Genomic DNA, 27,814 nt, shown 5'->3' with positions numbered 1-27,814 from the left:
CAAAACCTGTCCTGTCTTCAGCTTGGATGGCTTCAGATTGCCTCAAGCCACCTGAGCAGAGGCAGCTGACTGTTAATAAAGTAAAACAAACAAACAAAAACAGAAACACCTCTAGGCAGTCTTTCCCTTTTATAGGTCCAATTGGCCACTTAGACAGAAATAAAAAGGGCCAAGGGTTTCAGAAAGGAATCAGATTGGAATGAAACCCATTGAGCCAGGAATCTTCATAAAGAAAGCTCAGAGGGGGAGCCTTCTAGGAGCAGCTCTCTGGCACCCAGGGTCTGATTATGGGGTGGGGGACGGGTGTGCTTTGGGAATAATAAAAAAAAAATTCCTTTCTTTTTTCTCTATTTTCTAATCCAAATTGAGCTATATTCACTACCTTGGTGTCACAGATAGGACCTGGTATTTACTGTCCTGCTGAAGGCAAAAAATCCAACCATTTCCAGCAGATGTTGTCAGAGCTCAGGCCAGTAGCTACTTCTCAGTCGCCATCTTGGTTCTGCCCTCAATATCTATTGCTATTTTTGATGTGCATAATTATAAAAGTAGATACTGTTGGGGACTAGAGAGAACTCACCCAGTGCAGTGCATGCATTACCATGCCTGAGAACCCAGAGTGGAGAGCAAGCACCTGCATAAAAGAAATTTTAAGAGATGTGAAGCAGTGTTGCAGTATTTCTCCTCTCTGCCTCTCTACTCCTTTATTTCTTTCTCTCCCTCTCTCTCACCCTCTATGTGGGAAAAAAAAAAAAAAAAAACATCCACTAGGAATGGCAGAAATGTGTAGACATGAAGTCCTAGTGAAAATCCTCCTGGTAAAGAACAGTAACTACTGTTACACTCCTCATAAATGATATAAGTGAAACTATTGAAATGAAATAATTTGCTCAGAATCATAGATCTGAGTGGTGGAAGTTAAGATTGATTCTTTTTTTTTTTCATTTTACAAAATTACATGTCAGCAGGGGTTTAAATCCATACCATTCCTACCATCAGAGTTCTGAATCTTTAGTCTCTCCACTGCAATCCACCACAGTTCCCCTAAGGTTGGAGACATAGGCTAATCATTAAGATTGATTCTTAAGGTTAGTGTTGACAAATTTAAGGTTCAGCACTAACATGTGTTTGTATATGGATGTTTGGCCAGAAACAAGGATAGAATTTAAAGTTATTAGAAACTATATTATTTATTTATTTTTAATGGGGGATTAATGTTTTATAGTCACCAGTAAATATAATAGTTTGTACATGCATAAAATTTCTCAGTTTTCCACATAACAATACAACCCCCACTAGGTCCTCTGCTGTCCTGTTCCAGGACCTGAACTCCCCACTCCCACCCACCCACCTCAGAATCTTTTACTTTGGTGCAGTACACCAACTCCAGTCAAAGTTCTGCTTAGTGTTTTCTCTTCTGATCTTGTTTTTCAACTTCTGCCTGTGAATGAGATCATCCCATATTCATCTTTCTGTTTCTGACCTATTTCACTTAACATGATTTCTTCAGGCTCCATCCAAAAAGAGCTGAAAATGGTGAAATCACCTTTTTTACTCTGAAAATGTCCAATCATTCTAGCTTATCTATCTCTCTTCATTTAGCTCTCTCATTTCTTTATTGATTTTCTGCTTGTATGGTCTGTCAGGTTGTGAGAGTGGGGTGTTGAAGTCCCCTACTATTACTGTGTTGCTGTTAATATATTCCTTTAGCTCTTTCAGTAGCTGTTTGATGTATTTAGATGACCTCTCCTTGGGTGCATAGATGTTGATAATCATTAAGTTCTCTTGATTGATTAATCCTCAGAGTACTAAGTAATGCCCATCCCTATCTTTTAAAATTTTATTTATTTTAATGTCTATCATGTCAGATATGAGCATAGCTGTTCTTGCTATTTTTTTGTGGTCCATTGGCATGTATGGTAGTTTTCCATCCTTTCACTTTGAGTCTGTGTTTGTCTTGTTGAGTTAGATGGGATTCCTGCAGACAACATGTGGTTGGGTTGTGTTTTATGATCCATTGTCCTACTCTGTGCCTTTTAATAGGTGAATTCAGGCCATTGGCTATTGGTCTGCTAAATTCTGCTTCTAAAACCCCTTCTGTTGCACTGCTTAATCGCTTGGTCTATTTACATAATCACTGTGTTACCTGGGAACTGCCCTGCTTGAAGGGCGTTGGTTTAATCCCCACTGGTTCATACTCCCTTTTTGCTCCACTCCCTCTCCTAGACACACCCTGATTTCCACCACTCTCTTTTCACTCCACCTTCTCTATGTCACATCCTGTTTCCACCCTACTTGGCGAGTATATATACAGCTGCTCTTCTGTTTGAACACACAGTGGAATTGCCTTCCGACTCCAAGAGTCCCAGAGTCTCTCTCCTGTGAAGCTAGCCTGGCAATAAAGATTGAACTGCGTGCCACTCATCCATGAGTCCCTGGTTGTCTCTCTCCCACTCGCAAAGCTAGACTGGCAATTGACATTTATTGATATTATAGACTAAAGATATTTTAATGCCATCACTGTAGTTTTTTAATGTGTTCTCATATATGGCATGTTTATGGTGATCTGATTCTTTATAGGAGACCTTTCAGAACTTCTTTCAGGGCAGGCTTGGTGATAGTTGATTCTTTCAACTGTTGCTTATTTGAGAAGGTTTTTATACCTCCATTTAGTCTGAATGATAGTCTAGCAGCATACAGTAGTCTTTGTTATCAAACAATCAATAGATATCTTGCTGTTCTCTTCTGGCCTGTAGCATTTGTGTGGATAAATCTTCTGCTAATCTTATGGGTTGTTCCTCTGTAAGTGACTCTGTTTTTCTCTTGCATCCTTAAGGATCCTTTCTTTATCCTTATTCTTTTTCATTCTAAATATGATGTGTCTTGGTGTTTTTAACTGGGTTAATTCTGCTTGGGACCCTCTGGACTTCTTGAACCTTTATGTCTTTTATCTTGACTAAACTAGAGAAGTTCTCATCTATTATGTCCTGTAGAATATTTTCTACCCCTCCCTCTCTTTCTTCCTCTGGTAGGCCTATAATGCATATATTATTTCTTTTAAACTCATCTCATATGTCTCTGTTGTTGTTTTCAGTATCTCTTAATATCTTTTTGAGAGCTATTATTTCTTTCTTAGTTTTCTCTAATTCATCCTCAATCTTGCTAATTCTGTTTTATGCCTCATGTATTCAATTCTATCTCCCCTCTTCTGTTTTCTGTAGCTCAGCTATTTTGTTACCCTGTTCTGATACTATATTAGCTTGTTCAGCCAGCTGTGCTCTTAGCTCAGGTATTTCAGATTTCAGCTCTCTAATTACCTTGAGATAGTGCTTTCTTTCAGTCTCATTTGTTGTTTCTGCATTTCTGATGACAATTCTTTCAAAGTCTTTCCTCACTCCTGTGACTAATTTCTCAACTAGCATTTGGATGTTGATCTCATTCTTTTGTGTTTCTACCTTTGGGGTGCTTTTAGCTGGACTTTTGTACTGGTTCATTTATTTAGTGTTTCACCTTGGTTTAACCATTATTATAGTGTGTTATGATCACTGTTGCCTGGATTGACTTGTGTCTATGTAAGGTATTTAAGAGTTCAGTAGTTGTGGAATTTAACAGTTGTTTCAATGTTGTCTCGATCCCTGAGTTGAAGCACAGTGGCTCTTAAAGCCTCTTTTGTTCTTTTTCTTCCCTATAGGCTATGGTAGCCTGAGGGCTTTTTCCTATAAGTAGGTTTTCTAGCTTAATCACTCACTCCTGACCAAGAGATAAAGCAGGGTGGGGGAGAGATAGCACAGTGGTTATTCAAAGAGACTCCCACAGCCCAAGGATCCAAAGCTCTGGGCTGAATTTAGCTTCTCTGCCAAGACAGGCAGCACTGCTGGGCCCTGTGAATTTCTAAACAAGTCCTATTTATAGTCTATAAGTTCTGAGACAATTACTCACCATGTTCTTATCAGGAGAACAGTGTGGAAAGGCTCCCACTATACAGCCCCACTGTTAGAGCACCAGGGTGTAGATCTTCTCCTGAGTTTCCTGGTCAGTTCTCTGCTCCCCTGCCCCCCCATATCAGCACAGGGACTCCCAGCTGCTGCTCCAGCCTCCAAGGGGCAGTAGCAAATGGAGACTCACAGTTGCATTTGGTGAGTCTTAGGGAGTCCTCTCCTTCCTTCAGAAGTCTTAGCTGGTAAAACAGACTGGAGGTGGCTCCTCAACTGGAAAACTGCCAGACTGTTACCAGATGCTCGGGAGTAGATATGGGCTTTATTCCCAGGAATCTCTCCTTAGGCTCCTCTCTGTCCATGAGCCACACATGTTTTCACTCATTGGTAATTTGGTGGGCTCCCAAAGCAGTCCCAGTCTTGTCTTGTTGCAGTCTCAGGTGATCTTTGATATTCCTTGAGACACTGTATTTAATTACATGTTCTTGTCCAAGTTTAAAAGGGACAAAGATTGTGTTTATTTACTGGATTTTTTGCATATTTTCTAAAATTATTTTGCATTTAATTAAGTAGCTAAGTAACTAATTAATTAACAAGAGAGGGGAGGAGAGAGAACAGGAGTATCATCATCTGATGTATGCAATGATTGGGATTAGACTCAGTTTGCAAATCCAGTGGTTAAGCCTGGGATACTTGTTCACTGGTTATAAGAAGTACTCACTGTGGTCCAGGAGGTGGCACAGTGGATAAAGCATCAGACTCTCAGGCATGAGGTCTTGAGTTCAATCCCCAGCAGCACATGTACCAGAGTGATGTCTGGTTCTTTCTCTCTCCTCCTATTTTTCTCATAAATAAATAAATAAATTATTAGAAAAAAAGAAGTACTCATAAGAAGTTCCACTCTTGTGGTCCGGGAGGTGGCATAGTGATAAAGCTTTGGACTCTCAAGTATGAAGTCCCGAGTTCGATCCCCAGCAGCACATGTGCCAGATTGATGTCTGGTTCTTTCTCTCTCCTCCTATCTTTCTCATAAATAAATAAAATCTTTTTTAAAAAAAGTTCCACTCTTTGGCTATCATGAATAATGTAGTTTTGAATATAGGGGTGCATCTGTTCTTCTGAATTAGTGTTCTCATGTATTTTTGGATGTATGCCTAAGAGTGGTAATGCTGGATCATAAGATAATTTAATTTTTATTTGTTTAGAGGTTTCCATTCAGTCTTCCAAAGGGCTTGCACCACTTTGCATTCTCAACAGTATATCTGAGGCCCTTTTTCTTCACAGTACCACTAACATCTGTTATTTTCCATTTTGTTGACATAGGAGATTATCATAGGTGTGAGATGGAATTCCAGTGTATTTTTATTTAGTTAAAAGTGAATAGGAGCATTTTTTCACTAGGAGAATAGCTCAACTGGGAGACCACAGGGCATATATACCTGAGAACCATAGTTTGGACCAAGGAGCTGTTTGTTCCCTTTCTTCTTCTCCTTCTTCTTCTTCTTCTTCTTCTTCTTCTTCTTCTTCTTCTTCTTCTTCTTCTTCTTCTTCTCCTCCTCCTCTTCGTCCTCTCTCTCTCTCTCTCTCTCTCCTCCCTCTCCACTTCTCTCTCTCATGAAACTTCATCAGTCATAGAAAAATAAATTTAAAAACTTTTATTTTACCTCCAGGGGTATTGCTGGGCCTTGGTGCTTGCGTCATGAATCTGCTGCTCCTGGAGGCCATTTTTCCCATTTTTTTTTTTTACCATTCTTCTTCTAGCGTTTGCCCTTCTTCCGTAGCCAGTCAACAGCATCAGGTTGAGCCTGATGTAAATTTTTGAGACCTCCTTTTTACCATTGATGTTGTTGGATAGGACAGAGAGAAATTGAGAGAGGAGGGGAGACAAAGAAAAGAGGAGGAGGGAAAGTTAGACATCTGCAGACCTGCTTCACCACTTGTGAGGCCAACCCCCTGCAGGTGGGTAGCCTGGGGCTCAAACCTGGATCCTTTTGCTGGGTCCTTGTTCTATGTGCACCCCTCTGCTGCTCTACCACTCAGCCCCTTAAAAACTTTTTTAAATGGTTTCCTGCTGCCCTTTAACAGCCTGCACAGTTAACCAAGGTTATAATGCAAACCAACTAATGTTTCCACTAGTTGCATTCTGAATTTGGCTGCAACTCATGTCAGATATATTTGAAATTAAAAAGGAAGGGTATATGAGAGATGGCTCCTCATTAGTGCAGCATTGCACACGTGCAGATATTGCTGCCTATCTGTTGCCTTTGGGTGTTTTTGCTTTCTCCATTGCTAATGACTAATGAAAAAAGAGAGAGAAATAAGAGTGAACAAGAAAGCAATTGCTATTAGATTTTCTTCTACTGCAGTAGGTTTTTCATTTTGCAAAGCTCATTAGAGGTGAGTATATGGGAAGACTTTCAAGGTGCCGGAGGGAAAAGGAAGAAGACAAAAGGAAAAAGAAACTCAAAGATGTAACCCTAGACACAGATTCACACCAGAAGTAGATGTCTCTAGGCCATGTACTTCATGGCTTGGTTATAAATGCTAACATAAAAAAGTCTCCCCCTCCAACTACTACCAGCAATGAAGCTATTATAAATGCATTGATGATGCATGGTCAGTTACAATGTGTATTTGATTTTTTTTCTGATCTCTTATTTTAAGTGTTTTGAAGCACAACTTTTTTTTTTTAATTTGGAGACCAACTAGAGGTTTAACTTCACAAACATTTTTAAGCATCACCTATGTGTATAATGCTTTGGTGGGAGCCTGAAGAGAGAAGACACAATTGGTTCCTACCTCCCAGGGGGTAGACACACCCACAGAAATTTTAGTTTCATAGGAATAGAGTCAATCAGTATCCAGTGTTGTGGGGCATTGCCTTTAGCACTAAGGACTCTGAGATCAGGAATAGACTCTGTGATTAGGAAAAATCAAACTCTAGAAAAGAGAGGGAGAGAGTGAGGGAGAGAGAGAGAGAAGGAGAGAGAGAGAGAGAGAAGAGATAGAGAGAGAGAGAGAGAGAGAGCTCTGTGGTGTGGGGGAAAAAAAGTAACTTCAAATTAGTAGCCACCTGCACTGAGAACTCATTATAGTTCAATCATGTGACTTAGACAAGCTGTGTATGCTGTCTGGAAGCTTGAGGTTTGCTCCAGCTTTGAAATTAGCATCCCTCCTATTCTTGGTCAAGGTAAGTTTTCCTTTACTTAAGAATATTTAGTAAAACTGCTCTCTTGCACAAAGAGGAGCTGCCACTTATTGACAACACACTGTTCTCAATCCACTGCTAACCATTTCATGTTAATGGACTTGTTTCATTCTCACAGTCAGAATAAAAGCAAAGATGCTCAGGGTTCTTGCTTTTCTGAGAAGCAAATCCTCAAAGAAATCTCCAAAGATCTGTCCAACCAGAATTCCATGAGGCCTGGGAGATGCTATAGGATGCAAATCTAGGTGTGTGCGTGCACACTTGTGTGTGTGTGTGTGTGTGTGTGTGTGTGTGTGTGTGTGTGTGTGTATTTCTGCAAAAACAGATTCAACAAAGGTCAGATTGGACACATAGTGTGTCCTTGGGGACAAAGGCCCCTGTATTGATAATATTTTTGTGCACTCTGTACTAGATCCATGTGGATAATCTTAGAGTTGAAAGGGAACTCAGAGTTGGGACTTGACTTGCTCAAGACCACAAAACAAAGAGAGAAACAGCATCACATAAGTAGCTCCCTGGCCATGGCCGGGTCCAGGGTAGATAAAGAATAGTGAGAACACATATTAGAATTAAAGAATTGATAACCTCAGACCTTGTACTCTCTTGGCCTATGCTTTTGTACTTTGTGTCTGAAGGCTAGGTTAGGTTCTTGGGGCATAGACACAAAAGATAGTGTGAGGTGGAAGGTTGCTGAGAATAGGGACTAGCCTCACCAGTGGAATATTAAGATTCTTATTGGACTTGAGACATATGTAATAATGAGGCTGACAGCACAAAGGTTATGCAATAGACTTTTGTCCCTGTGGCACTGAGGTCTCAAATTCAATCCCCAGCACCAACATAAGCCAGAGATGAATGTGCTCTAGACTCTCTCTCTCTCTCTCCTCCCTCTCCTTCACCTATAGCTTTTTCTCTGTATCTCTTTCATTAAGATAAATAAATATGATATTTTTTAAAGAATCATATGTAATGGCAGAGGGATATTATCCCTGCCCTCAACTGTGGTAAAATACATAACTAGGCTCCTAAGGTCTTTAAGGTGCTAAGGTAGATCTGGCAATCTGGAACAGGAGGGAGAGATCTAGGCTAAGGGGTACCTCCACTCATAAGGTGGCTCAACTGACTGAAGGGTCTCTTGAACCAAGGGCGTCTTTTCTCAGACTATGAAGACCTGTGTAAGGAGGCTGCATCTGTGCTCTGGAGTGAGTCTAATTATCTTCTTCAGAATTCATTTATAACACCTGAAAAACAGAGATAATGAAAGGATTTGGTAAAAAGAATGCTGAGGCTGTACCTAGCAATGGTAAGCTTTTCCCACCTCTAGCTCAAAAGTTTTATGTCCTAGCAGTCATGATTCCTACTCTGGGAGAACTGGAGGGAAAAGTTCAGAAAGATGCTCTAGAGACTCCATTGACAGCAACTTGGTCTGTTCCCAATGCTATGACAGGATGACGAATCCTGATGCTGACACACACAGCAAGGAGATGGAGGGCAAAGTGACCGAGAAGAAGATAATGTTTCTCTAGCCTGTAATTTCTTTCAATTTCAGGGACTGCAATTACTAGGGCAGGAGTTAGTAACAATCGTGCCTGGAATGCTTAAGTGAGTTTGAAACCACTGGTGAAATGGTTTTTCATTTAGAGAGAGAAGGTATGTGCAAAGTATAAATCAGGCCTCAGTGTATTTGTGTGTGTGTGTGTGTGTGTGTTTATGAATACCTATGTGCAAATTCAGGAAGGAGAGAGAGAGAGAGAAGGATAAGAATGAGAATGGTCAAAGAGGTACCAGTGTGTAAGTGATTGCCTAACTTAACTGTATGCAACCCTGGAAACAGGAGCTCACCTCTCTGAGTTCCAGTTTTCTCACCTCCATCATATAGCTAATAATACCTTCTTTACAAGATTGTTACATGTCTTAGTCTGCTCAAGCTGCTATAACAAAATAGCATACACTGGGTACCTTCAACAATAAACATTCATTTCTCATGGTTTGGGAGGTTGGCAAGTTCAAGTCAAGGTACTAGCAGATTCAGTGCCTGGTAAGAGCGAACTATCTACTTATAAGTAGTACCTTCTCCCTATTTTCTTATAAGACTGAAGACAGAAATTTTCCATAAGGACACTAATCTTATTCATGAGGGTCCCACCCTGATGACCTAAATACCTCCTAAATGTTCCATCTCCTAAGAAAATGAATTCTGAAAGAAAATAAATATCCAGTCTATAGCTAGCTTCTGTAATTGATTCTCTCTGCTGGATATGGGCTTAACAGGTCGATCCATATCCCCAGCCTATTTCTATCTTTCCCTAGTGTTGTAGGGCTCTGGAGAAGTGGGGTTCCAAGATTTCTGCCCAGGGAAGTCAGCTTGGTGTCATAGTAACATCTGCAACTTGGTGGCTGAAAAGCATTATGATATAAAGCAGAGGAGTTTGATAGCATAATGGTTATGCAAAAAGACTCTCAAGCCTGAAGCTCCAAAGTCCCAAGTTCAATCCCCCACACCACTATAAACAAACCAGAGCTAAGGAATGCTCTGGTAAAAAAAAAATAATAATAATTAAAAAAATAATAAAGCAGAACAAATTGTTACTAGTCAGGAACCTAAAAGTAAGAATCTAGCAGATGAGATTTGGGTTCTCCCTTTTGGAAAAAGCTGGTAGTTCTATTTTAGGTATATTCCAAGGGGCCCATTGTTGTATGCTTTACATTGGGTTGTTCTAGCGCTCCCCCGCCAAGAGGATTGGATCAGTCCTGCTAATTTCGCGGGCCCACTTGGCCCCACCCAAAAAGAACCCCGAGAGGGTTCCTGAGTTCCAGAGTAAGAGAGAGTGCTTGCGTCGCTGCAAAGAGACAGCAGAGTTCTGTTTGGTTATTAGTTTGTCTTAGTTTATGAATCGTTGTTCCTGAATAAAGAAATACAGCTTCCCTGCCCAGCCGTTGTCTCCGCATCTCTGTTACCCGCCCGTGAAGCTAGCCCGGCCAGCTGGAGCCTCCGAATTTTAACAACAGCCCATGACTTTACTAATTTTTGCCCAAGCCTGACAGCTAACATGCAGGTGGGCTAAAGGTATTGTCTGGGAGGATTCTGTCAGAGTTGGGATCAAGACCAAAAACCTGGATCAGGGCAGAAAGTAGCTATCAAATATGGCAAAAGCATATAAATGTCATTAACTGTAAGCCCCACTGACCTGATCTGGAGCCCATGTCTATTCATATTCACCACAGGAGCCTATATAGCCTCTGTATCCCTGTAGGTCTGAGCCCACATTCCATGGACATACCTAGGAACATTCTAGGCTGCATTCATTTCAGGACCCATCTTCCTCGAGTGGCAGAGTATGTTGACCCAGCCTCCCTTCACAGAGTGGGACAGTCTATACTACTGTTATTCTACGTTGGGGGCAAAGTCTTATAGAGGCCCACAGAGGGTTTATGATGTTGTTCCTGATAGAGATGACCAGTAATGGTAGAGAGAGAGATCTGTCTGATGTCTAGGCTCATCATATCTATGTGGGAATCCCAGGATTACCTGACTAGGGCTCCAGATGATGGAGTGGCCTGGTAGTGACCAAAAGGTCTATCACTAAAATGCAGCACTTGTGCTTTCAATGAGACAAACTTCACTTTTTAGCATTTAATTTGGACAAAATTAAATATTTTGTCATACTTTAACATAGCTTGCTATCTCTATGCATTTAACCTCTTTATACCTCTGCTTCTTTGTTATATACATATGTTTTCTGTGTACACACATGTACAGACATGCACGTAGTATACATGCATGCATATGTACATGCCAAAAGTACTTTCAGGTCACTGTGAGTGTGTGAAAGAACAGATGCACAAAACACTTCAAATGATGTGTAGCACACTGTAAACTATCTGTGCATAGTAACTTTAGTTACGTTGTTACTTTATGTGTTAGATGTCTTTAGAAGAAAGGGACAAATTTGTTGAAGGTGAAAATGAAATAGTCAAAAACCTAGGCCCCACAAAGAATAGACTATGACTACAGTGTCATAGTGCTCAGTCAAGTGCTACTCTTTCATTCATTCACTGAATATATACCTATTGAGGTGTGTGTGTGTGTGTGTGTGTGTGTATGTCAGGGTTGTGTGCACAACAGTGAATGACAGACAAGATTCCTGTCCTCTGGGGCTCTTGGTACAGTGAGGAAGACAGTGAGTGACCAGGGCAATAGTCCAATGTGACAGGGCTAGGATAGGAGAAGTACTGTCACCATGAAAACACAGGTAAGGGACACTAAATCCTGAAATGAAGAGGAAGGCATTGACAAAATCTGGGGTGAGGGGCATCAGTGTAAAAGGCATAATAATGACCACTAAGATGTCTGTATTTTGATCCTTGAAACCCATGGATAATGTCTTTTACTCCATAAAAGGTTATTAAAGGGACAAGTGAAAATAAGATGGCTAATTATCTGATCTTTAAATAGGTTATTTTTCCAGGTGAGTCAAGTGGGATTATAATTGTTTTTAAAGTGGAAGAGAGGCCAGAGAGAGGGATCAGAGTGATCTGATTAGAAAGGACTTGGCTTGACATAGCTAGCTTTAAAGGTGTATAAAGGGAGCTTGAATAAAGGAGTATGGGTAGACACATGCTGGGAAAAACAAAGAAATTCATTTTCTTCAAGAGTTTCTAGAAAGGATGAAGCCCTGTTGATACTTTTGATTTCAGTCCAGAAACCACTTCAGACATATGACCTACAGAAGTACAAGACAATATGCATATGTTCTTTTCAACCACTAGGTTTTGGGTGATTTATTATGGCAACAGCAGGACACTACTATAGGAAACCAATCAATTTTAGGACAGGATTCTGACTTTTAAAATATGGTCAACAAATTGGAGAAACAAAGCTGAATGTAGTTAACAGGCTGTTGCAGTAGTCCTGAGAGAGTGGACCATGGCTGAAACCATAACAGACTACTATTATGGCTGTGTTTCTGGAATCAGGCAGGGAAAGGCATCAAAGAGGAATTAACAATATAGATGACTGTGACTGAGAACTGCAGAGCCTGGGATGAGAGACAGACTTGCAGAGAATAACTATAGCTGGCAGAATCTGGCCAATCTTGAGGTCAGAGCCAAAGCCAAGTGTTGCAGGAGCAGAAGGAAGTTCTTGCCAAAGGAAGGGTTCCAGAACATTTTCCTAGGGGAGACTGAATCAAAAGATCTATCTAGGTAGCCCCCAAGAAGACTCAAAGGGGACCATAAAGGAGAGTCAGGTGCATCCCCTACATTTAAAAAATCTACTGTTCAGAAGGGAGGTCAGGCAGATAAAGTGGTCCTTCTTTCTGACTTGTGAGAATATGCCAGCAAAGGCAACTCTATGTTAGACATTAAATATGTAGATCAGTAGCCAATTCTGGTTCTGTCAACAAATTAAATAATATATTTTTTATAAAAATCCATGAACCTTGGAACCAGGTGATAGTTTGCCTGATAGAAGGCACTGTGCAAAGATTCAAGTCCCAACTAGTTCCCAACTGAAGGAGGGAAGCTTCACAAATGATGAAGCAGTGCTTCAGGTTTCTCTCTTTCTCTCCCTCACCACCCCTCCCCCTGTTTCTTACCATCTGTCAAAAATAAAGAAAAGTGATGTAGGTGAATGTTGATGGGAAAAGGATTTACTTCCTTGTTAGTTACATGCAACTTCTTGTTGGAGCTTATGCTAGTGCCTTTGCAAATATCTATTAGGACATGAATAGTCTTAGGCAGTCTTTTTGAGAGAAGCAATGTGCTTATACCCACTGCCCAAGTTCTAAGTCACAAAGTACCCACATTCTGAATCCCCCATCTAATCTGTTCCCTTGCCCCCAAACCTCCATGGGAACAGGGGACTATACCAAGAAGTCTTGTCTGCTTTCTTCTTTCTATTTCTGGATGGAGAACTTCAAGACCTGACTTTAATTCTTCTGTTCCCCTGATACTACTTTTTAATGTAAATATCCTCTACCCTTGTTTTTATTATTTTTATTTTTATTAGTTGTTTAATAATGATCAAAAGATTGTGGGATAAGAGAGGTACAATTCCATACAGTTCTCACCACCAGAGTTCCATATCCTATCTGCTCCCTATTGGAAGCTTCCCTATTCTTTATCCCTCTGGGACTATGGACCAAAGATCTCTATGGAGTACAGAACTATGATGGGATGTCTGGCTTCTGCAATTGCTTCTCCACTGGATATGGATGTTGACAGGTAGCCCATGTTCAGCAGGGAAGCAATTACAGAAGCAGACTTTCCACCTTCTGCATCCCACAATGACCTTGGGTCCATACTCCCAGAGAGATAAAGAATAGGAAAGCTATCAGGGGAGGGGATACAGAGATCTGGTGGTGGGAATTGTGTGGAGTTGTATCCCTGTTATCCTATGGTTTTCTTGATGTCTTCTTTTTATAAACAAAAAAAAATAAAATAAAATAAGAAAGTTGGTTCAGTGCAGAGATCAGCTCCAAAAAATGGAGAAAGTATTCAAATACTATTAACTTTAAACCCCATTAATATGACATAGGACCTGTGTCTATTCATATTTAGCACAGGAGCATGTATAGCCTCTGTATTCCCTTCGATCTGAGCTCACAGTCCATGTTCACAGCTAGTAATATTCTAGGCAGCACTCACTTCAAGATCAGTCTTCCAGGAATATGGCAGAGTATGTTGACCCATCCTCCATTTGGAGAGTGGGCAATTTTTGACCGTTGTTCTACAGTGAGGGAAAGGTCCTGTAGAGGCCTATACAAGGGTTTATGATGTTAACACTGGATTTAAATTGTTAATGCATTTCTAATAATAACTTTTTTTTGAAATGTTAAATCACCTATAATCTTAGACCAGGGAGACAAAAAACAAGTAGTCTTGTCAATATATAAGATATAGTTATTTGTAAATAGCATTAAATGGCATAAAGAATGGTAAAGTCTTGTATAGTACAGTAAATCCTAACCATAGGATTTTCCAAGTAAATAAAGTTCCCAAATAACTTGGTTATAATAATTATCTGTTGCCTATTTAAACTCTAAGAAAGCATGGAATCTTCCTCATTCTCTATAAATCCATATTTCTCCCAGTCCTGGAACCTCTGGGACTTTGTTCATTTTCCTTCATGCTTCTCTTGATCCATACCATTTGATTACTGCATTTGCTGACCTCAGCCAAATCAATGCAAGCAATGCCACTTGCACATGTTTCACTTCGGACTGTACCCAGAGATGCCAGGACTACAATGCTAATCATACCTCAAGTTCCAATACTCTGGCGATAGCTTTCCTAGCTCATAGGATACTTTAGTTCTATTTTGAGTGGCTCATTTCCTAACAAAGCCACAGAACCTAGATATAGACAATGAGATAGAGCACATGTGCACATGTATCCATAAGTTAGGGGAAAATATATACCATAAAGTAAAAATACACAATAGGCTGCAATGACTCAATAAGTACAGCAAGAAAGCAGAAAGACCTAAAGAAGCCAAAGTACTTAATCAAGCATTTTCTACTTAGACCTAGATACCCCCATCACCTATTTCCTATTTTGCTTCCCTCAATCACTCTTAAGTCTAACCTTTTCAGATAAAACATAAGGTCTATAAAAGCTGGATAAGGGCAAAAGACAGGTAAACTCTAATTATGGCTCTTTTGGTCACTACCAGGTCATTCTATCATCTGGGGCCCTAGTCAGGGAATCCCGAGACTCCCACATTGATATGATGGGAAATGTCCTTTAACATGCTTAACAATGGGGTCTACAAACTTTTATCTGGGGGAAAAAAACTTCTATTGATCCTGCTCATCTGCCTCAGATTTCCTACAAATTCCTTGTTGTTATCTCAAGTACTTGTTAACAACTTCCTCCAAGTTGGGGTGAGTTGGAGGAAGCATTGTCTTTCAAAATGTCAGGAAGAGAATCCTTGAACCTCTCAAATGTGAGAAACCCTGGCCTCCTAGCCTCCTTTCCTTTGCAGTCTCTCACAGCTTGAGTAGCAGAAAAGAGTGTTTTTTTCTTTTCCTGTCTGGTGGGAACTCCCCTGAGGTCATAGCCTGCACTGTCTGTACACTAAAATAAGACACTGTGATCTAAGTGGGCCAGGATGACTTTGATATATAAGGGAACCTTCACTCCCTGCACAGACTGTCTTGCAAAAACTATTGTTTAGCTCAAGACAGTACAAAGTCGGCTTTCAGACGCAGAGCTGAGCAATGACCACCCCCCCCTTTTTTTTTACCTAGATGGTGTCTGCTCTTCTGCCACAGGGATGGAAACTTTTGATTTAGTGGGTAGGGTGCCATAGAAAATATGATTTACGGGGAATGAAAAATGCTTCATTTGAACATTTAAAGAAAACATTAATTACTTTGCATGTATTTTCACACATATAGGAAGCATGTCTGCATAGATTTACAGCAGGTAGTGAGCAACTTGAGATCAGAGAATATCTGTTTTATCCTTACATCTCTTTTTTCTAAATTTTATTTATTTATTTATTTATTTATTATTGGATAGAGAAAGAGAAATTGAAAATGGAGGGTAAGATAGAGGGGAAGAGACAAAGAGACACCTGCAGCCTTCCTTCGACACCCATGAAGCTTTTCTCCCTGCGGGTGGAGACCAGGGGCTGTGATATGATCAGTTAACCAGGTGTGCCACTGCCTGGCCCCTATCCTTATATCTCAATGCATAGTTAAATAAAGAAAGGAGGAGAGAAAGGAAGGAAAGGAAGAGTTAGAGTTGATGAGTAAGTGAATGAATGGTTGAATGAATGAATAAATGATGGTGTCCCAAGTACTGGATCAGAGAATTTAAATGAAGACCCAAAATTAAGAAGCAAATGGTATGAGGACAGAGTACTAACTGTTTCCCAGGAAGTTCTGAGTCTAGGAGTAAGCCAGGACAAATGTGGGCATCATTTTAAAATTTTTACTAATTAATTAATTTACTGACTTATTTATTGGATAGAGACAGAGAAATCAAGAGAACAAGAGGAGACAGAGAAATACCTGCAGCATTGATTCACCATTTGTAAAGCTTACCCCCTTCACAGAGAGACTAGGGGCTTGAACCTAGGTTTCTGTACAACTCTACCAGTTGTGCCACCATCTGGCTTCATGAACATCATTTTTAACACCATGAGACCCTATAGATGCCAGCACCCAAGAGTGTTTATAAAGTCTAGTTCAGTGTCTCTTCGCCTGATTTTTTGAGAAAAAAAATATTTTGGTTTTCAACATTCCTATTGACTAACTCCTGAGGTGGGGTGTGATCCCCCCAACATAAAAGAAAAAAATCTCACAGGCAGTGACAAAAGCCAACATGGGAATTAGTTCTCACACACATATCCTTGCACCACCACAAGCCAGAGCTAAACAATGCTCTGATAGAAAAAAAAAAAAAAAAAAAAAAAAAAACAACTCTTTGATCCCAGGAGAGACCACCATTAAAACTCACCATTCCCAGTTGGCAAGAAGGTTTAGCTGGAAGCAAGAAAAGAGCCAGGGATTAAGCCAGAGAGACAACATCGGTGAGGGGGGTTGATGCCCCTCTTTTAGGAGGCTCTAGACAGCCTGGGAGAGCCAGGGGCAGAGGCCTCCTCTCTGCAAACTCAGCAGCTCACAACTTCCCCCTCACTAAGAGAAGACTGCAGACAGTCCTGGTTGGCTCTAAAGTGATTTACTTCCCTGAAATACCTCAATTTAAATGCTAATTTCCCCAGAACTGTGGGGTGATCCGACTTTTGCATGCTAGTAGCTGTGTATTAATGTATCCAAAACATCCACACATATTTTTAAATGATGGTGGGAGGGAGATAAGTCAGGGAAGGCTGGGGAGGTGGGAGAACTTCTCTTGTTTGTCATACTTGTCAGCCTGGCTGATCAGAGTGAAGTGAGTCAGGGCATCTCCTCAGTGGAAATGCTCTGTAGATCTTGTGTGACTTTAGAGGTTATGTTCAGGAGGTGTGTGGAAAGAGCTCTGTCTCTTTCATGGATGCTTAAAGGACTTGTACTGTGTGCTAGGCTCTGTGATGGGCTTTCTGGGCCTCTTCAAGAGATTCAGAATCTAGTGTGGACTTTCAGATATCTATCTGAAATCAAACTATTTAAAATTTGGTCTAGAAACAATAAATACCTGCATGTATGTAAGGAGGCCCAAGTGTATACACACACACACACACACACACACATTATACCTTTAGCTTTTTGAAACACAGTATTCACTTAGTAAATCTTTGTGCATGGAGCCACCCCCACATGTACAGCCATATTTGTGGGCACCACTGCCTGTTCTCAGGGTATTCTCATGACCAGGAGCATGAGTTCCTGATTAATTCACTGAATGGGGCTCTTTCTAAGTGCCAGGCATGAAACTGGGAACCTGTGGAATCTATAATGTGGGCTTTGTCACTGCTACTTCCTATGGGCTTGCTTCATGAATAAAATAAAACTAGTAGAACTGGAATACATGACCTTAACAAACAAACAAAAGAAAACACACAAAATAGAAACAAACTATCTCCAGGGATTTGTGAGAACAATTATGGTGGTTATACAATTTCAGTGGTAGATGTAGTGTGGAACTATATGCCCTGTAACCCTATAGTCTTGTAACCTATTCTTTATCACATAGTAAAAGAACAAAAAATAATTTTAATATAAAAATATCAAAATGGGACTAGTAAGAGTTGTTTCCAGAGTTCTCATGCAGTTGAGCACACACACACACACACACACACACACACACACACACAATGTTGGCACAGCATCTATAACATAGCCGTAACTAGACAAGATAATCAATGCAGGGAATCTGAAGGTGGTTTAACAGTGAAGACCTGCCATGCATGTCTGATGTCTTGGACTTAATCCCAAGCAACACATGAGAGCAATAGAAATAAAATGAGTAGCACTTCATTGAGTGTGAAGCAATGCATTGCCTCATCACTTGTCTATATCCTATTTGTCTCTCTGACAAAAAATATTTATTTATTTATTTGGTGTGAGAGACTCCATGCATGCATGATTTTACCACTCTCGTGCTGACATTTCCACAGAGGGAGAGAGAGAGATGTCATAGCACTCAAAGGAACCTGGATCACCTTAATGGCAACAGAAGTATGTAGATGGAACCTGTCATATATATATTTAAATCATGATCAGTACATAAATATTACTCATCTCTCTTCCTATCAGTATTACTCGCACTAGCCAGTTACCAGGTTGTTTTTATAGTACTTTGAGAATCTGAATTCAGTTTCTGACCAGCTGGGTTGAGGCTAGCACCTGCCAGCCTCCTGGGTTGCCTTTCGGAGGTGGGTGGATTTTGCAGCTGTTGTCTGGGTTCCCAATCCACCGAACGTTTTCCGTGGCTCTTTTCACATCCTCTTCTGCCTCCAGAAAGAGAGATGTAAAGTCCTGGGGCGCCCTCTGCTGGCAGAATCCTCTCAGGACTCCTGGCATTAGGAAGGGAACCAGCCCTGAGGGCTTTTGCTCTCTTACCAGTCCTTGCTTTTTCAAAGCCTCCACACCTCCCACGTTTCTGCTGTTGTTCATGTTAGCGAGCATAAATCAAACCACCATCCACTGTAAGGAAGCAAAGATGTTTATTGACGAATTGCAATCTGGGCCGAGATGGTGACTGGTGTTAGTCTACCAAGCTTGACCCCGAACAGGGCTCAAACCATACAATTTATAGGAATTCAGACTACACTCAGGGAGGGGGAGCACATCACCTTATCAACCTACATCCAATAACAGGCTATAGCAAACACAAGATCCAATCATTTCAAACTTTAGCAAAAGCATAATCCATTCAAAGCAAAGCGCGGGCTATTTTCAAATATAGTAAGATCACACAACCAATAGAATTCAACCAGGCAGGGTCGCCACATCCCCCTGCCATCTGCTATGACCACCCATCCGGTGGGCTGCATACCACAAAGTCAGTTCAAAGGTCCTGATAAGGCTTATCCCCAGGCAGGGTCCTTCGAACAATGGGTGGCCTTACTGATTAGGTCCTGTTTATTCAAGGGGGAAGGGGCAAGGAATTTTCCACCTCATACTACAAGCAACTCATACTAAAAGCACTTAACAAACAACTGCATAAAAAGGGAATTTCAAGGCTACTGCCTTTTACATTCCCCACTTGTCTTAGCCGAGAATCAAATCTTTGATTCATCTTCATCTTTTTTTTCTTTTGGGTCAGTGGGATCAGCAACTGTCCTCTTCAAATGAATGTGATGAATCTAGTGGCAAGGTCCTCTGCTCCCTGGAAGCTCAGGAAAAAAAATTTCCTCCAGGGAGAGAGGTATCTCTTAGGTGGCTAGCTGTCCTGAAGCTGTACTACCTTGCTTCCTCCCATGTTCCCTCTGGGCTCAGACTTGCCCACAGAGCCAATTGTGGCTTACCCAGGATGCAGAGGTTCTCAGATAAGAGGGAAAAGAGGGCAGAGGAGGTGGTTCTGCCTGACCTCCTTTGTGGCTATGACCATACTGCCCAAGAAAATCTTCAGAAGTGTTCCCTGCATGGTAACATGAGAAAAGGTAAGCGTGTCTTAAGAACTATCTTCCTACATGTTCCTAATGTAGAGTCCCAGGGACATGCCTGCCTGTTTCAGAGCTTCCATCTCCCTCTCTGGTGAGCTGGGTGAGAGTTGGTAACAGAGTGATGACACTGATAACAGTACCCAGTGAGTGGTTAAGCTATAATGGCCAACAAACCTCTTGGCTTAGCCATGTCTATCTGTACATACTGCACCTGTGAGTGCTGTGGCTCTTCCAGCCCTGAGAGCCTGTGTATGCTACCCTCCACAGAGCCGTAAGGAGCCCTTTGTGTCTAGGGACCAGCCTGGGATCTTTCTCTCTCAGTTGTGTGTTCTTGCTCTATGCTTTAGTTTGTCATCTCCAGATGAAGCACCTAAAGTGCTGGAAATGTTATCTGATGCATAGTAGGTGCTCATTTAAGGGCAACTGTCTTCATCATTATGATTGTGATTTCACCACAACAGGTTAAGTAGCTTTTTTTTTTTTCTTGTGAAGGTTTTTATTGAGGCTTTGGGCTTGTATGATTTCACCATTTCTCTCTCCCCCATCAGGATTATCACTGGGGCTCAGTGCCTGAATTATGACTCCACTTCTCCCAGTGGTCTTATTTTTTTTTCTTTGATAGAAAGTGGAAGAAGGGGGGGGGCAAAGAGAAACAGTACAGTTTATTTCTATTACTCTTGAAATTCACCCTTGGTATAATGTCTCTGTGTGGCAGCCAGGGACTTGAACTTAGACCCTTGCATATGGTAAAGCGTGTGCTCTGTTTGGTGATCTACATGTTTCCTGACCCCTGAATAACATTTTTGTTTACCATTTTACTAGTGAGAAAATTGAGGGCTGGGTGATTTGCTCTAAGACACACAGTTAGCATGAATTCTGGACAGAACTGGATTCCAATCTTCAGAATGACTTAACTTGTGTTCTCTTCTTCCAATAAAGCAAGTGCTTGGTATCTCTTGGAAAGAGACCCTTTCCCAGAGGCATCCAACTTACTCAGAGTTCTTGAGAGACAGGCTGCATTACTCTGCTGATTCTTTGTCTGAACAGCCAGACTAGAAAGAACTAAGGAACAGAGGAGAATCTATGCCTGCATTCTTAGCAGCCAGCAGTGGACTTATCCTGAATATGTGTTCTGCACATGTTAGTAGAATGACTAGGATGCATGTACACCCCTCCACTTCATAATACCTTTCAAGGTCACCTCACAAGAGAATTACTTAGCCCCATAGAACCTGGTGAATGCTACATGCTAGTTGGGGACACTTCCATGTAGGGACAAAACTGTCATTTGTATTCTGCTCACATTTCTGTTGCACACACCTAAATTTCAGACAAAATCATTGGCACAAAATAAATACCTATCCAGAAACCATTATCATGGGCATTCTCTCAGACACAGGTATGATGCTATGACAGGCATGGGCATGTCTGCACACAGGCAATAGCATGTTTAAATGTACATATGTGGACATATAAACTCCTACACCATGCACACACCTAAGCACATAGGTCCAACCTCTTTCCTCTCCAAATTTGCAGCCAAACAGATCTGGGTTCAAATCCCAAATCTAATAACTCTAATTCTGTACCTCAATTTGCAAATTGCTATAAAGATGAAATAAGAACACAAGTGTGGATATGAGGGTGATCTGATATCGGTTACCCTATTGATTGCCAGGGTTGATCCGGCTGGCTAGGCAGATATCCCCTTCCTCCTTCACCACTCCATGTGCATTCCTTCTAAAGCTGCATGCTCAGTTGAAGAGGACAACTGTCCCTGCATAGAAAAAACAGACCAGTCTTCTGTTGAGGATGTACCAGTTGCTGTGCTTCCCTGCTAGACAAGCTCTCAAGAACATGGGTGTAAAGAGATTGGCCAAATCATAGGGAATATAAGCATTCAATGAGTAATTGGAAATGATAGCCAGGCTGGTGGTATTGAAATCTCTTCTTGTGGTCTAGGACTGGCATGGGGTCAGATTTGGAGAATGTGCTCACAAAAGGGGTGAATTGATGATGGGCTTTGTGGGCATCTGGAGTGGAGCATGGAGACTCCAGGCAAGTGACCCAGATGACTTAATGCTTGTATAGCTGCTTTTGAACTGCCTGCAACCCCGGCTTCAAAGGCACTGCTTTGGCATCACACGTTGTTTACTTCCTTCTGATTTTTATTTCAAGGTTGCCCATTCCAGGTGGCAAAATGAGGTGATAAACACCCTCCTCCTTTCTTCCTCTCCCCTTCCCCAACCTATCTCTCCACCTGCTCTCCAGATGGTGATTACTATCTCTAACTGCTGAAGATCTCTGGATCTAAACAGATCTCAAAAACCTGATTTTACTGCAGAATTGCCCTCCTGTCCTCCAGCCTGAGTAGCTGTACTCTGGCTGACTTGTATACTGTCAGCAACAGGGAGCTCACCACCTCACCTGTCATACTGCTCAATTTGAGGGACGGTGTATTGTCAAGCAGACTGAAACCTACATCTCTGTGAGCACTTTCACCACCACTAAGCATTTAAGACAATCTTTGTTTAGAAGTCAAGTTCCCTTGGGTCTCCCAGAAATCTATCTTCTGTTTTCTGGTATGGCTTTGCTTTACTGGAATGAAATGGAGGTACCTGGTAAAGTTTGGAGGAGAAAGTGTGTACCCACTGAGTAAGAAATCTAGGTCTGAGTCTAACCATCAGTACTAGGGAGTGATTCACTTTTTTCCTCAAGCCTCCGTCTCCTCTTTTGTAAAAGCATGAGATTGATTCAACAGAACTCCTAAGTTCTTTGACTTTATTTATTTGTTTGTTTATCTTGAATGAGGTCTAACATCTCCAGGCTAGATTTTCACATAGAAAGATAAGAGCTTGCCAGACTCAACAACAAGACAACAAATAACCCCATCCAAAAATGGGGGGAGGACTTGGACAGAATATTTACCACAGAAGAGATCCAAAAGGCCGAGAAACACATGAAAAAATGCTCCAAGTCTTTGATTGTCAGAGAAATGCAAATAAAGACAACAATGAGATATCACTTCACTCCTGTGAGAATGTCATACATCAGAAAAGGTAACAGCAGCAAATGCTGTAGAGGCTGTGGGGTCAAAGGAACCCTCCTGCACTGCTGGCGGGAATGTCAATTGGTCCAACCTCTGTGGAGAACAGTCTGGAGAACTCTCAGAAGGCTAGAAATGGACCTACCCTATGACCTGCAATTCCTCTCCTGGGGATATATCCTAAGGAACCCAACACATCCATCCAAAAAGATCTTTGTACACGTATGTTCTTGGCAGCACAATTTGTAATAGCCAAAACCTGGAAGCAACCCAGGTGTCCAACAACAGATGAGTGGCTGAGCAAGTTGTGGTCTATATACACAATGGAATACTACTCAGCTGTAAAAAATGGTGACTTCACCGTTTTCAGCCGATCTTGGATGGACCTTGAAAAAATCATGTTGAGTGAAATAAGTCAGAAACAGAAGGATGAATATGGGATGATCTCACTCTCAGGCTGAAGTTGAAAAACAAGATTAGAAAAGAAAACACAAGTCGAACCTGAAATGAAATTGGAGTATTACACCAAAGTAAAAGACTCTGGGGTGGGTGGGTGGGGAGAATACAGGTCCATGAAAGATGATGAATGACATAGTGGGGGTTGTATTGTTAAATGGGAAACTAGGGAATGTTATGCATGTACAAACTATTGTACTTACTGTTGAATGTAAAACATTAATTCCCCAATAAAGAAATAAATTATTTAAAAAAAAAGAAGAAGAAGGATAAGAACAGAGATAGAGAGACAGGGAAAAAGGCACCACAACACTAAAGCTTCCTTCAGTGCAGTAAAGGCCAGGCCAAGCCTGGATCGTGCTCATTGCAAATAAGTGCTGTTTCCAAGTGATCTATTTTGCTGACCCACATCCTTCCATTTCAGGATTTTATTTTGTTTCAGTCATTTATTTATTTTGGATAGAGGCAGAGAGAAATTGAGAGTGAGGGGAGAGATAGAGAAAAAGAGATACCTATAGCACTGCTTTACCACTAGTGAAGATCCTCCCTGCCCCAGGTGGGAACCAAAGACTTGAACCCAGGTCCTTGCACATTATAGCATGTGCACTCTACTGGGTGTGCCACTGCCCAGCCCCTCTGGTCCTTCCACTTTAACAATAGACACCCATACTGTAGGGCTTCCTCTCTCCAAACCACTATGTCTTCTTTTCTTTAAACTCTCTAGGCTCTCTCAATTTTCTTATATACTGATTTACCATCATCGCCACTCATGCTAGAGGATATTTAACCTCCAAATAGTCAATATGTTGGGTGTCGAGCGGTGTCTTCAACTATTTGTAGCTTTACCTCATTATACATTTACAATTTCCCTGAGATCTCACATGACAGGAAATGAAAGTGAGGTTCTGAGAAGATGAGTAGTTTGCTCCAGATCATGTGGCTAGAAGTGGCAGTCCGCATTCAAGGCTCTGCCTGCCACATTTTAGAGTTTGTCAGCGAAACCATGTCCTCAGCTGGAATGCCAGGGATCAGAGGCATGCTGACAAGGCCACCCCTCCAAGCTTTGAGTGTCTGTTCTGACTTCAGACTTCTGGACCTGTAGCTCCCACATCCACCATTTCCTCCATTTGGCAGTGTCTCTGCTCCTCTTCACAGGGAGAACAACTTCATCAAGGACTTTCCTCAACTGGCTGACGGGCTGTTGGTGATCCCACTGCCTGTGGAGGAGCAGTGCCGGGGGGTCCTTTCCGAGCCTCTTCCGGACCTCCAGCTGCTTACTGGTAAGACATACAGGATGAGCCCCTCCCAAGCCCCTGACCACTCAGTGGGTGTCTGGGTGAATAGAAAGAGGGTCTAAATACATGCAAGTGGGAGTCCCATCTGGCCTCCTTCTTGGTGAGCTTTGTAAGGTGTTACAGGGCCTGCCATTTAGGGCTCTCTTGCTGTGAGTTTTGGGGAAGTAGGGATGTTCCCCAACATGTCAGACTCTGAGCTGACACTAGGAATACTCTCTCTGCAGATTTCAAGTCTATAGTAGAGTTCTATCAGCTGTGCATACAGTTCCCTATCCCCAGAACTTAACCTACTTTAAGTCATTTGGTCTTTGCGCCCCTATTATCTTCCCATACCTTTACATACATGCACATGCACAGCACACACAAAACTTTCTCTCTCCCCCCCCTCTTTCTCCCTCTCTCTCTCTCTCCCTCTCCCTTTCCCTCTCCCTTTCCCTCTCTCTCTCCCTCTTTCCTCTCTGCTCTTTTTTTATATTTATTTATTTATTGGATAGAAACATCCAGAAACTGAGAAAGGGGAGGCAGAGAGAGAGACAGAGAGATACCTGCAGCCCTGCTTCACCACTCGTGAAGCTTTCCCGCTGGGGTTTGAACCCGGGTCCTTGTGCACTGTAACATGTGCGCTCAACCAGATGTGCCACCACATGGCCCCTCCTCTCTGCTCTTATATACTCTACTTTTTAATTTTTTATTAATGATTTAGTACTCATTTACACAACTGTAATATAATATGGGTATAATTTTATGCAGTTCCCACCATCAGAGTTCTGTGTCCCATCCCCTCCATTGGAAACTTCCCTGTTGTTTACCCCTCTGGGAGTATGGACCAAAATTCTTTTGGGGGGAACAGAAGGTGGGAGTTCTGATTTCTATAACTGCTTCTTCACTGAACATGGGTGCTGACAGGTAGATCCATACCCCCAACCTGTTTCTGTCTTTCCCTAGTGGGGCAGGGCTCTGGAGTGCTGAGGTTCCATGAAGCATTGGTGAGGTCATCTGCCCAGGGAAGTCAAGCTGGAATCATAGTAGTATCTGCAACTTAGTGGCTAAAATGTAATAAGATGGAAAGCAGGACAAAATGTTTAATAAATAGGAATCATAAAGTTGGAATAGAGTAGATGGAAGTAGAGATCTTAGGTAGAAGAAAGCTTGGAAGTCTGTTCTAGTACTGTTGCTAAGAGCCTATGTCTTTTTTTAAAATATTTATTTATTATTTATTCCCTTTCGTTGCCCTTGTTGTTTTATTGTTGTAGTTATGATTGATGTTGTTGTTTTTGGATAGGACAGAGAGAAATGGAGAGAGAAGGGGAAGACAGAGAGGCGGAGAGAAAGACAGACACCTGCAGACCTGCTTCACCACTTGTGAAGTGACTCTTCTGCAGGTGGGGAGCCAGGGGCTCTAACCGGGATCTTTAGGTAGGTCCTGTGCTTTGCACCACCTGTGCTTAACCCGCTGCGCTACTGCCTGACTCCTGAGCCTATGTCTTAATAATCTTTGCTTGAGTTGACAGCTAACATGGGGGTGGTAAGTACTATATATATATTTTACACAAATAAGTGAAATCACTCAGTACTTGTTTCTCAGAATCTAATCACTGAGTTCATTTTTAAATCCTCTTAATATAAAATATCAGTACCTTTCACCCAGAAACCCCTTTCATTTGAAATCACTTCAGTTGCACAGCTTATTTTGTTATTGTTATTGTTTGTTTTGTGTTTGTGTTTTAATTGTTGCAGTGTAATGCCAAGACCTCACACATGTAAGGCAACTCAACTGTTGAGCTGCCACTCTGGCCCTACACAGCTTATTGGTATCTTGGAATGTATATATTATGCCATCTTGTAGGGGTGGGTATTATTTTCTCCATTTTATAAATGAATATTCTAGAATCAGAAGAGGTAAATGGACCATCCCCAGGTCACACAGCAAGCCTGCAAATACTAGAACTAGGTTTTCTACCCTTTTCATGTCATTCTGACACACACACACACACACACACACTCACACACTTCTTCCTGACTGTGAACCTCTCTTTTGCATATTCTCCTGGGCTCTGTAATTTCTATCCCACCCTAGGCTATCCTTCTCTTCTTCCTCATCATCTCATAAGCCCTCCTCGGCCCCTTTTGTAACATGTTTCCACAGATGTAATTGTCTTGGCTCTGCCCTGTGACGCAAGAGTTGGATTTATCACCACTCAGTGCCCAAGAGAACGATCACCCTGCTACATGGCAGAACCAACTCACTCACTAAGATGAAAGTTTCCATCAGGAAGACCCTGCAAAGTGAAAGACAGGTTTCAATCTGTCTCTGTCACTTGCAAGATTTTGGAAACCTCTTGCAGGTCCTCTGACACCATATACATGGTCTTCCCTGTAAAATGACATGGACAGGGAGGGCCCCCACAATTGGTGAGGTCTCCCAAGGTAGGAACTGTCTATGTCTTAATCCATGCCACCTTGATAGGATGTTAGTAAACACCCCCCTCCCCCCCAAACTGAGTACAGAGATAATTTCACTCACCCAGAGCCACATGGTGATCTGCACTCAAGTTAGGCTGTATGCCTAGTCCATCTTAACTCCAAAGCTGAGTTTTCATTTCTTAAGAGACTGTAGAATTGCAGAGCCAACATAGACTAGAAAGGGCATCTAATCTAAGCCTCCTCACTGGTGAGGAAGTTATGTCTCCAGTATCCCAGCTCAGTGATTTCTCCTCTTGGTTATACTCAGTGATACTACCTCCTAAATCAAGTGTTGCCATGATCCATAAGAGGCACTGTGCAGTAAAGGAAATTACCCTAATCTTTCCCTGATCGCTGTATGTCCTTGGTTTGCTTCCCTCTCTGAGCCTCAGTTTTTCCAATTGAGAAATGGGATATCACAACCATTTTTCAAGGTTGTAAGAAGCAGACACTATGGATATAATGTTTGACACTTTAGGGTTCCATGTCAATAGTAGAGATTGCTAGGGGTATCTTGTATTGATCTTTGAAGAGGCCTTAATAAAAAAAAACTCTTCCAGGGAGTCGGGCTGTAGTACAGCGGGCTAAGTGGCGCAAAGGTGGCGCAAAGCACAAAGACCGGCATAAGGATCCCGGTTCGAACCCCGGCTCCCCACCTGCAGGGGAGTTGCTTCACAGGTGGTGAAGCAGGTCTGCAGGTGTCTATCTTTCTCTCCTCCTCTCTGTCTTCCCCTCCCTCTCTCCATTTCTCTCTGTCCTATCCAACAACAACAACAACAATAATAATAATACAAGGGCAACAAAAGGGAAAAGATAAATAAAATATAAAAAAAGTAAAAAAAAAAAACCAAA

The 27,814-nt window shown here is 41.7% G+C and overlaps 1 protein-coding gene across 4 annotated transcripts in view; it reads left to right on the top strand.

The window, feature by feature from the left end:
• Positions 1-27,814, top strand: part of ASTN2 (astrotactin 2) — a 1,286,255-nt gene that overhangs the window by 906,471 nt on the left and 351,970 nt on the right. For all 4 annotated transcript variants that reach the window (XM_060200048.1, XM_007521936.3, XM_060200047.1 and 1 more), the window contains one exon: positions 24,360-24,484. In XM_060200048.1, the coding sequence (XP_060056031.1) occupies positions 24,360-24,484 (125 nt within the window). The remainder of the gene's footprint in view (positions 1-24,359; positions 24,485-27,814) is intronic.

This window comes from Erinaceus europaeus, chromosome 10 (assembly GCF_950295315.1).
Source record: "Erinaceus europaeus chromosome 10, mEriEur2.1, whole genome shotgun sequence".
Lineage (NCBI taxonomy): Eukaryota > Metazoa > Chordata > Mammalia > Eulipotyphla > Erinaceidae > Erinaceus > Erinaceus europaeus.
The sequence above is the reverse complement of the archived record's forward strand: the minus strand, read 5'-3'. Positions and strand labels throughout refer to the sequence as shown.